This window comes from Bombina bombina, chromosome 6 (genome assembly GCF_027579735.1).
Source record: "Bombina bombina isolate aBomBom1 chromosome 6, aBomBom1.pri, whole genome shotgun sequence".
In the NCBI taxonomy this organism is placed as follows: Eukaryota; Metazoa; Chordata; class Amphibia; order Anura; family Bombinatoridae; genus Bombina; species Bombina bombina.
In genome coordinates, this window is record NC_069504.1 from 533,552,153 (window position 1) to 533,564,389 (window position 12,237).

Genomic DNA, 12,237 nt, shown 5'->3' on the forward strand with positions numbered 1-12,237 from the left:
CCATTGACAACTCCCATCCCCTGATCTCTATATGATTCCTCCCAAACAGCTCTCATCCCTCCTCCCTCCCCTCTTGATCACCACCATATATTTTTTTTAATATATTTATTGATTGATTTCTGTAGTGTAGGGGCCACCCTCATCCTCCCACCTCCTAGATAAGTGCTCCTTTACTATATGAAGGCTGATGCCATCTGCCTCCAGCTGCAGTCTCTGCTGTCTAAGCTGACAGTGGGGACTGCAGCATGTGCCTCTGGGTTGGACATACAGTAGGTACTACGTCAACACAGTACGCTGGGCAAAGTACTGTGTGATATAGTACCTACGTCCAATTGGCGCAAGGGGTTAAACTAAGTCAGTAGATATGTTGGGGTGAGATTGCAGACTATATAATACAGTAATAAAAATGTATACTGTACAAATATTGCACACAAAACAATATTCACACCTAACAATATTTAAAAAAAAAGAAAAACACAAGAAAGCAACACACATAACATTTGCTTACTCGCTCCAATCACATGTTTACTTGTATTTTGTAGGGTTATTGCTTATATTATCATTATGGAGTGTGAAGATACATTACACATATCTTTTTGTACTCAGTATTTGCTCAGCATACCTTCATTAGATTTACATATAGGACTGCCAGGTGTCCAGTACTTAATACGTGGTTGTCCAGCATAATCTATACAAATATACTGGACACTATAATGTACATAATGTACATTTTTTAGGTCTCCTGAGTCATGCTATGGGCCCAATTTATCATGCCCCGTATGCTGCAGTTTCCGCCTGAGCCTTCAGGCTCGCAGGAAACAAGAGCTAAGAAGCAGCAGATCGCTGCTCCTTAACTTGTCCGCCACCTCTGAGGTGGTCCAATGTAGACAAACAGCACTATACCTGGTGCAGGTGGTAGGGGGCCACTGCAAACGCCCCTCAGTGTAACCACAACACTGTTGTTGTGGTTACCACTGAGGTGGTGGACAACAATCATCCTGATCATATACGATCAGGATGATTGACACCCCTTGCTAGCGGCTGATTGGCCGCGAATGTGCAGGGGCAGAATTGCACAAGCATTTCATGAGAAATGCTTGTGCAATGATAAATGCCGACAGCCTTTGCTGTCGGCATTTATCGATGTGTGGCGGACATGATCCTCTACAGTGGATCATGTCCGCCTGCACAATATTAAAATGGCCCTTATGCCTCTATGCAAAACAGAAAGGTCTGACACTGCATGCGCCCTGAAATTTGTGTTGGCAGTCAAGGAGGATGTTACACCGCTGTGTGTGTTACATAGAGCCACTGGGGTAAAATCTCTGCTCTGTGTTATTACTGTCAATCATGGGGTGTAAAACATTGCTATGTGTGTGCTACTGGCAGACAAGGGAGGGCAAATCACTGTCCTGTTACAGAAGCAGTGCACACTGACAGATCAGTTACATTGCTGCCCTTTGACAGATGTACCACACAATAGAGAGCAGAAGATTTTTTGCAGTTTAAAAGTTGCATAAAAATATAAAAAGTTCCTCAGGAATAAAATAGAGCAATGCAGTCACTGCAAACGCGTACAGCTAATGCTCTGTGCAAGCTATACTAAAGTGCATGATACGGCTTGTCAAAAAGACAACGTCACTGAGCTGTGAATGATCACCAATTCTGTCACAGTCTGCAAGAATTTAAGTTCCAAGCTGGCAACTCCCAGTGTGAAGATGCAGAGCTTAACAACCAGCACTAGGGATTTACATTCGGACCCCTTTGTGAGGATCTGAATATAGAAGTAAGCAGTGACTCGTGTCCTTCAGATATTTTCATAGCCAGATTGATTCCCCTTAAATATCCCCACATTAAGATCTGTGCAAATCCAGATCTTTAGAGTGGGGATCTTTTACAAGAATCAATGTTGCTAAAATATCCAAAGGGCATGAGCCGCTGCTTAACCAGCACCAGTAGGAATTTAATAAGAGAAACAGCTTTAACGAGAGCTGAAGGCCCAGAAGAATAAAAATACGATGGTGAGCAATAACCCTTCTACTGTAATTGTGCACACAGCAGTATAAAGTATTTATAGAGATCACCTAAGCCCCTTGTAAGCTGAAAAACAATCAACATTCTTTTTTTTTTTACCAAAAAATCATTTAAAATCTATCAGGATTTCTACTTTGTGCATTAAGCTTTATAACAGTAGTAGAATGGTTTGGGAATCTGTTAGATATCTGTCTCGATTTACTAAAGGGCTATGCAGTGGACAATTTTGCTTTAGACTTAACAGAAACATATATTATAGTTCAGATCTCCATGTGACTACTACATACTAAAATATCATTAAAGGTTTGTAAGCATGTTACCAGTATATTTCAGTGAATCCTATCACTAATGTTTACTGTCTTTTATTTTATCTCTTTTCTTTAAGGTAGTGGCAAATCATCATATGCAGTCAATTTCATTTGCTTCAGGTGGAGATCCAGTAAGTACAAATTGTTAAAGATACCATTTAATTTCAAATCAATGCCTTAGGGGCTGTTTCCGCGTGAGCCTTCAGACTGCTGCTCCTTAACTCGTCCGCTGACTCTGAGGCGGCGGACAGCAATCCGCCTGATCGCATACGATCAAGTTGATTGACACCCCCTGCTAGCACCTGATTGGCCACGAATCTGCAGGGGGTGTCATTGCACAAGCAGTTCACAGCGGATCATGTCCGTCCACACATTCATAAATTGTCCCCTGTATATTTCTTCTGATATTTTATTAACTTTGCTATATTGAGTGGAAAAATGGTTGCAAAAAACTGCTATTTTTGCTTCATAAGTTCCATAATACATTTTATAGGACACTAAAAATACCATGTAAAGTCCAAATAAATAGTGACAAATAAACCATATACATATACAACATTTTCAGCATTTTTCTCACAAATTACAATCAATATAATAACTATTCAGACGCAATGCTAAATATAAAAATAGTATTTGTTTACAGATAGGATATAAAGGTTCCTGGTAAAATGGATGATCCTATAATATCAGTTTAAATGAACATCAAACTGTCCTAGATTACAAATGGAGGGCAAGAATATTAGCACTGTTGAATGCTAACACCACTCAAGTTAAATCAATAGCGCTCTTATTCTTGTGTTCATATTACAAAATGTAAGTCAAATGGTAGTGTTTTAGCAAATGCCTCAGTCTTGCTAACAGCTATATGCCATGCTATTTCCCTCATTACTTCTATAGGGCGCTCTACAAACTCTGTTCTCGCTTTCGCTCTAGAGCAGTAAGCAAAGGTGTGCTAAGCCAAAGTGCGCCTAAGCAATTAATTATATATATACCAGGGCTACAGAATTTTGCGGTACTATAAAATAAATGAAATAATAATGATAATATATATTATTTATACTATTTATATATTTATTTAAAATATCTAAAATACTGTTTATATATATATATATATATATATATATTATATATATATATATATATATATATATATATATATATATATATTTATAAACACAATATTTTGTTCTGAGAAGAAAAAATATTTTTACCTACTTTGGTTTTAAAAAATAAATAAAAGTGGTGTTAACAATGTTTTAAACCCCTTAATGGCCAATGACAAAATTACTATACTTTTCAATGCATTATCTCCATACAGCATCGGGAGAATTTTTTTTTTATTGTGTCACAAATGTCATGGTATTGATGGTATTGATTAGAAAACTGGGTTATGAATACTGGTCTATCATCCTTTTTCCTAGTACCCTTATTGTTTAGTAGCTCATTTCTGTTCATAGAGTCAACTTCCTGTTCAATAGTTTCTATTGTTTTTACTGGATAGCCTCATACTTTCATCCTTACCTTTAGTTCTTTTTTTGCTTTTGCATAACTTTACTGTTCAGAACAATTCTTTTTAATTCTCAGTAACTGACCTTTAACTATTCTCTTTACTACGTGTCTGGTTTGATCACTAGTGGTGTGCAAAAGTGCATTCCCTGCTATAGGTTTACAATCAAGATCGATTTCAACTTTCTCTTTTGAGGGTTCAGATTTTATTTCTAGATCTAAAAAGTTGACTCATTTTCTGTACCATTCATAGGTCAGCTTAAAGGGATACTAAACCCAAATATTTTCATTCATGATTTGGATAGAACTTGCAATTTTAAGCAACGTTCTCATTTACTCCTATTATCAATTTTTCTTCCTTCTCTTGGTATCTTTATTTGGAACAGCAGGAATAAAAAAGCTTAGGAGCCTTCCCATTTTATGTTCAGCACCTAGGTACTGCTTGATGATTGGTGGCTTAATGTAGCCACCAATCAGCAAGTGCTATCCAGAGTGCTGAACCAAAAATGGGCCGGCTGCTAAGCTTTCATTCCTGCTGTATTATTATTTTTTCTTCTTTCACTTGGTATCTTTATTTGAAAAGTAGGACTGTAAGCTTAGGAGCCGGCCCATTTTTTTGGTACAGAACCTGGGTAGTGCTTGCTAATTGGTGGCTAAATGTAGCCGCCAATAAGCAATCGCTACCCAGTGTTCTGAACCAAAAATGGGCTAGCTTCTTATGTTATATTCCTGCATTTTCAAATAAAGATACCAAGAGAACGGACAAAAATTGATAATAGAAGTAAATTAGGAAGTTGGTTAAAAATTGCATGTTCTATCCGAATCATGAAAGAAAAAAAATTGGGTTTAGTATCCATTTAATGCCATTATAACTTGCATTTAGAAATGATAAAAATCTGTGTGCTACCTCCTCATTACCTCCCCAGACTATTATTAGGTTGTCTATGAACCTCTTGTACAGTATAATGTTCTCTCTGTATGGATTACTATCTCCATAGTCCATGGCACGCTCCCACCAACCCATGAACAGGTTGGTTGTATGAGGGAGCAAATTTTGCCCCCATAGCAGTGCCCTGTCCCTGCACGTAGTATTCACCCATCAAACATCAGGTTGTTATTGTCTAGCAAGAACTTAATAGCTTCCACAATGTACCCTTTTAGCTTGTCACAATAATTAGTTTCATACTCCAGGTAGTATTTTATAGATTTCAACCCAAACTGATGTGGGCTTGAGGAGTAGAGGGAGACCACGTCTACTGTAAACCAGCTGTACTTTGTATCCCATCTGAAATTGTCAAAAATATTTAATACATGTGTAGTATCTTTTAAATAACTGTGTACTCTCAATACCAATGGCTGCAGGATGGTGTCTACCCATTCAGATAGTGGCTCTAATAGGGAGCCTATTCCAGACACTATACAAGCACTCTGCCACAAAAAATTGTGAAGTAAAAATGATCTTAAAGGGCTTATATTGATGTTATGAATATGTGTATATACACATATGAACACATAAATATATATGTATATAGCTGCCATCGCTGCGCTACTTACTCCTTCACTGCGCAAAGTTCTGATGTGTCTCTCATGAGTGCAACGTGTAATACCAGTGCACATTAGTGTTTGATGGTATTAAAAAGTGAAGTGCAAATATGGCTTCAGCGTAAACGATATATTGCGCTCCATTTATAATCTGTTATAGCTCAACGCTTGTAATATGAACTATGCTTAGCATGGCCTCGCTATCCATTGAAAGTATAGGGTGCTCTTAAGAAATACATTGTATCAGAACAAAGATTCTGAAAAATGATGATAACTAGTAAGCTTTCAGTTTAAACAGTATACCACAATGGGAAAACATAATTTATGTAAGAACTTACCTGATAAATTAATTTCTTTCATATTGGCAAGAGTCCATGAGATAGTGACGTATGGGATGAAAGCCAAGTAGTGGGGTGATAAAATAAGGAGTAAAAAAGCATACAAAAAAGAGGAACTGGAAATAATAATTGTGCTATCTTACAACATCCAAAGAATGCAAAGATCTTTCAAGAGCATTCTTGGTATTAGGACACAAGGAAGGAACAACAATTTCCCTACTAATGTTGTTAGAATTCACAACCTTAGGAAGAAATTTAAACAAAGTCCGCAAAACAGCCTTATCCTGATGGAAAATTAGAAAAGGAGACTCACAAGAGAGAGCAGACAATTCGGAAACTCTTCTAGCTGAAGAGATAGCCAAAAGAAACAACACTTTCCAAGAAAGTAGTTTAATATCCAAAGCATGCATAGGTTTAAAAGGAGAAGCCTGTAAAGTCTTCAAAACCCAATTAAGACTCCAAGGAGAAGAGATTGATTTAATAACAGGCTTGATACGAACCAAAGCCTGAACAAAACAGTGAATATCAGGAAGCTTAGCAATCTTTCTATGAAATAAAACAGAAAGAGCAGAGATTTGTCCCTTCAAACTACTTGCAGACAAACCTTTATCCAGACCATCCTGAGGAAACTGTAAAATTCTAGGAATTCTAAAAGAATGCCAGGAGAATTTATGAGAAGAACACCAGGAAATAATCCAAACTCGATAATAAATCTTTCTTGAAATAGACTTACGAGCCTGTAGCATAGTATTAATCACTGAGTCAGAGAAACCTCTATGACTAAGCACTAAGTGTTCAATTTCCATACCTTCAAATTTAATGATTTGAGATCCTATTGGAAAAACTGCCCTTGAGACAGAAGGTCTGGTCTTAGAGGAAGTGGCCAAGGCTGGCAACTGGACATCCGAACAAGATCCGCAAACCAAAACCTGTGAGACCACGCTGGTGCTATCAGAAACACATACGATTGTTCCATAATGATTTTGGAGATCACTTTTGGAAGAAGAACTAGAGGCAGAAAGATATAAGCAGGTTGGTAAAACCAAGGAACTGCAAAAGCATCCACCATCTCCCTCTGAGGATCCCTGGACCTGGACAGGTACCTGGGAAGTTTCTTGTTTAGATGAGAAGCCATCAGATCTATTTCTGGAAGACCCCACATCTGTACAATCTGACAAAATACATCTGGATGGAGAGACTACTCCCCCAGAAGTAAGGTCTGACGGCTGAGATAATCCGCTTCCAAATTGTCTACACCTGGGATATGCACCACAGAAATTAGACAAGAGCTGGATTCTGCCCAAGAAAGTATCAGAGATACTTCTTTCATAGCTAGGGGACTGCGAGTCCCCCCCTGATGATTGACATATGCCACAGTTGTGATATTGTCCATCTGAAAACAGAATGGTTCTCTCTTTAACAGAGGCCAAACCTGAAGAGCCCTGAAAATAGCACGGAGTTCTAAAATATTGATTGGTAACCTCGCTTCTTGAGGTTTCCAAACCCCTTGTGCTGTCAGAGATCCCTAGACAGCTACCCAACCTGAAAGACTTGCATCTGTTGTGATCACAGTCCAGGTAGAATGAACAAAAGAGGCCCCCCTGAATTAAACAATGATGGTCTAACCACCAAGTCAGAGAGAGTTGAATGTTGGGATTTAAGTATATTAATTGTGATATCCGAGTATAATCCCTGCACTAGATAGGACTCTCTTAATCTTAGATTAAGGGCTCCAAGTATTAATTCCAGTTTGTAGTTTTGTGCAGGTTTTTCCTTGTAGATGTATTGTATCCGATAGCTAGATAGTCACTTTTTGGGCATAAAAATCTTATTAAATTCTCCAGATCTTACATGTGTCAGGGATAAGAGATAGCTTTGCAGAGAGTGTATATGCTAAATGCAATGATGGTTTATGCTTAAAAAGGAAAAAGGAGAGGAAAGAAAAAAAGGAAAATAAGAGAAAAGAGTGATTTTTGAGTGATCTATATCAGGGAGTTTCCTAATATTATAATTCTCCTTTATGGGGTCTTGCTCTTTCTATACTGTTTTTTCACAGTGTATGCGCGGTGCATACTCCTAAAAACCAAGGGCCCAGCTTTCACAGGAGGGGCACGGGCCCCCCTTCAGAGATTTTCTTTTTTGTTTTTCTTGGCACCTGTAAAACTCCAAGGCCAGTCTGGGCCATATTCAATAAATAATAAGGGTTTCGTCTCCTTCATCAGAGGGGTCGGATTTCTTTCTTAATTTCTCACACATATAATATATATATACTCACACCTGGTGTTTTTTTTTTTTTCTCTTGTTACTCTCGTTCACGGGTGGTTTTTCTGGGCACGCACCCTTTACATAAGGTTTTATGGATAAATTTCTACAGGGGAAATCTTCTCCCAAAATGCCGGTTAAAGCGAAAGATAAAAAAGCTAAAGTGTCGGAGCCTGCCCTCGACACTTCGGTAGAACCGGTATCTAACTCACTCTTTATTTTCACAGCTGTCTGAGCTATTCTCTCCCCAATTCGATATGATCAGAAAGGAATTAGGATCTATTTCAGCCGAAATTACTACTTTGGCAGTAGAAGTAAGGCAGTTTTCACATAGAATGCAAGAGGCTAAAAATAGAATTTCCGATTTAGAAGACCAAGTCAATTCTCAGGAAACCATAATATCCCAACAAGATACTAAAATCACTAATCTTCAGGGGCGACTAGACGATCTTGAAGATCGGGCTAGACGAAATAATATCAGAATTGTGGGTCTCCCGGAAGATGTTGAATTTGAAGATCTACTGAAGTTTACGTCTGTCATACTCCCGCAGAAGCTGGGTGTCCCACAATCGAGGTTATCTATTATGATTGAGAGAGCCCACAGAATTGGTCCTAAAAAAAATACGGATTCAGGTCAAAGTAGGAGTAGGGTGTGCATATGCAAGGTGCTAAATTTTCAGGACAAAATTGAAATGTTGAAATTGTTTAAGAAACTAAATGAACCTCTAATGTTTGGTAATGGTAAAGTATTACTGTTTCAAGATTTTTCAGTTGAAACCTCGATGAAGAGAAGGATAATGGCTCCTCTCTGTACTCAAATTATTAACAAAGGAATCAATGCACAGATGGTTTATCCTGCTAAAATAATAGTTGAGTACAGAGGAATTCGCCAGGTCTTTATCGAGGTTGGGGAAGTGAAAGATTTCCTTAAAGATAAATAAGGTTTTACTCAATCCCTTTTACCCCAGATTATACAAGTGCGGTTTGGTATTACAAACCTGTATGTTGTTTATTTTCCTTTTTTTTTTTTTCTTTCTCTCCCACCCCCCCTACTGGTCGTCTAGAATACCTACTGTATAATAGGACATGGAATTGAAGATAACTTCATGGAATGTGGGGGGGATTTCCTCTCCCTCAAAACGCAAATTAATTATTAAACTTTTAGCTAGAAACAAACCTGATATTTCTTTTCTACAGGAAACCCACCTCGAAGATCACGAGGCTAAAAAACTCAAGATTAAATGGGTAGGTGAGGTGGTCTCTTCTTCTGCTGGAGGCAGGAAATGTGGGGTAGCGATCCTTATAAATAAGACCTTGGACTATAAAATTGTCTGGGCAGAATTAGACCCAGAAGCTAGATTTATTATTCTACACATTTATATAAATGATATAAAATTTGTTATCTGTAATATCTATGGTCCTAATAAACTGGATAGGGTATTTTGGGATAAGATCAAATGCAAATTGTTTCCTTTGGTTAAAGAAAATTTGGTGATTTGGAGGTGACTTTAATATGACATTACATCCAGAATTAGATCGACTTGCAGGTAAAAACATTTTAGAGAATAGGAGAAGTTCAAAGTACTTTTTACGATTTTGCCAGAAATTACAGGTCTATGATATATGGCGCAGGTTAAATCCAGATACTCAGAATTTTACATGTGAATCTAAGGCGCATAGGACGTTTTCTCATATAGACCTATTCCTAGTCACAGAGTCCTTGCCCGTGGCGAAATTAGAAGCTGAGATTGGTGAGATTTCAGTCTCGGACCACGCAATTATTTCCCTAGTTTTGTTCTTCCAGGATAAAAGGGACGTCAAGTCTCCTAGATTCTTCTATCCGAGATTTCTTTATAATGATCCTAGATTTTTGTCCTGGATAGAATATAAGTGGCAGGAGTATTCTAGGTTTAATTCTGGGTATATGCATAAAATAGAGGTTTTTTGGGAGGCGGCCAAAGCTGTGCTGAAGGGAGATATTAAGGGGTATATGGCGGCACGGAATAAGAAATCCCGGGCGAGGGATACTCAATTGTCCAACCAAGTCAGAAATGCCTTTAGGAAATACTGTAGTGACCGCTCAAAGACCAACTGGAAGCTGTATATAGATGCCAGAAAGGAAAGAGACGCTTTCTTTCTACAAAAACATCAGCAAGAGGAGACAAAAATTAACCTACGATTTAGAGGTATCCATGGTAGCTCTGCTAAACACTTAGCCAGACTGGTTAAAGCTAGGAACAAGAAGAACCTTATCCCAGTAATCCAGGTAGAAGAGCTTTTTTCCGATTTTATCATCAACTATATTCGGAAGGAGAATTCAACCAAGATAATCAGATAGAATTTTGGTCATCGATCTCTGTTCCTAAAATTCAAAAAGAAGAACTGGATATGCTAAACGCACCGGTCTCAGTTGAAGAGATAAGTAAAGCTATATCACGGGCCAAACTTAATAAAGCAGCAGGGCCGGACGGGGTACCTGTTGAATTCTATAAAAGTCTAGCTGGCCAGGTTATACCAATTTTAGAAAGATTATTTAATGAGTATTTTGTAACAGATAATGCTATTTCTACCCTCTTTTCAGCAGCTAATATTTCGCTGATATTAAAAAAAGGGAAAAATCCAGAAGATCCGGCCTCTTATAGGCCTATTTCGGTCCTGAATGCGGACTACAAAATTGTAGCTTCAATTATAGCCCAGAGATTAGTTTCTTGTTTGGATAGGTTGATTCACCCGGACCAGGTGGGTTTTATGGCAACGCGTAGTTCATCGAAAAATATAAGGAAATTAATAACCTTAGTCGATTTTGTTTGGAATACAGAGCAGTTTGAAGATAGGACTGATCTTAGGGATTTAGCGGTCCTTACATTAGATGCGGTCAAAGCATTTGACTGCATCTCGTGGAGGCATCTCTTTGTTACATTAACTAAATTTGGTTTTGTTGGTAGTTTCTTTAATTTCGTTAAAAAAATATATCAGAATCCGGTGTCGTATTTGCTAGTAAATAGTAGGATCTCTCCCAGCTTACTACTGCACAGAGGTACGAGACAGGGTTGCCCTCTCTCGCCTCTTCTGTTTAACATTGTTTTGGAACCTTTGGCAATTAGACTGTGAGAGGTCCTGCCTGGGATCCAGTTGGGCGGGCAGAACTTGAAAATTCTCCTATACGCGGATGATATTTTATTATTTTTTAATAAAACAGCAGTTACTATCCCGAGAGTGGTTGATACGATAAAGCATTTTAGTACATTCGCCGCCTATAAAATTAACATGGAAAAGAGCGACCTGATGTGGCTTGGACGCCAGAGGGGGGATCGCCCCAGTACAATATTCCGTAATGTCAATGCGATTAAATATCTGGGGTTGGAGATAGATAGAAATCCGAAACAATGGTATTAGGCAAATTTCACGACTCTCTTCCAGAAAATCCAGGAAGATCTTAAGATTTGGGCTGTATTTCCACTGTCACTTACTGCCTCGGTTAATTTAATAAAGACCATAATTTTTCCTAAAATTCTTTATTATCTTCAAAATTTACCCCTTATGATCCTTAATAAGGACTTAAAGAACCTGTCTTCGGGGTTTTCAAAGTTTCTGTGGAAATCTAAAAAATCCCGAATTTCGAATAATAGATTAATGCAGAAATTTACGGGGGCAGGCTTGGCTCTGCCCAGTATTAGATTATATAATTGGGCATCATTAATTAAAATAGCAGTTGACTGGATTGCTCAGGCTAACCTGGTCACTACATATGATCTGGAATCACATCTGGTCAAACCTTGGTCTTTGACGGCTCTCCTTCACTGTGCACCGCAGTCTCTACCGATAAGGGTTTTTTCCCTTATCTCAGTAAGGAATATAGTGGTGATCTGGCATAAGTTTTGCAAGCTGTGTAAAGTTGATCCTTTTTTTCTGACTTTTTACCCATTAGAGGGAACCCTTTATTCTTACCGGGGTTAGATCAAAAATGCTTTCAGGTTTGGCAGACTGGGGGGTTGGTATATTTGAATCAGCTCCTTAATATTGATCGTCAGATATTACCTTGGGAGACTTTAGGGAGCTGTTCTCTCTTCCGAGTGCTAATCGGTTTGCTTACTTCCAAATTCGTCATTTTCTTAGTTGTCAAAGATGGTATGCAAAGGGAAGATGGGAGTGGCCCGAGATCAAGAGCTGTATTAGAAAATTTAATGCTGGTGATGCATAAATCTCACTAATCTATGACATTATGTTGACGAAACAGGGTATTCTGG

General features: G+C 38.2%; 1 protein-coding gene across 1 annotated transcript in view; it reads left to right on the forward strand.

Annotated features, from left to right (window-relative positions):
* Window positions 1-12,237, forward strand: part of SHC4 (SHC adaptor protein 4) — a 193,038-nt gene that overhangs the window by 125,623 nt on the left and 55,178 nt on the right. The window contains exon 5 of the mRNA XM_053719895.1: window positions 2,420-2,473. Within this exon, the coding sequence (XP_053575870.1) occupies window positions 2,420-2,473 (54 nt within the window). The remainder of the gene's footprint in view (window positions 1-2,419; window positions 2,474-12,237) is intronic.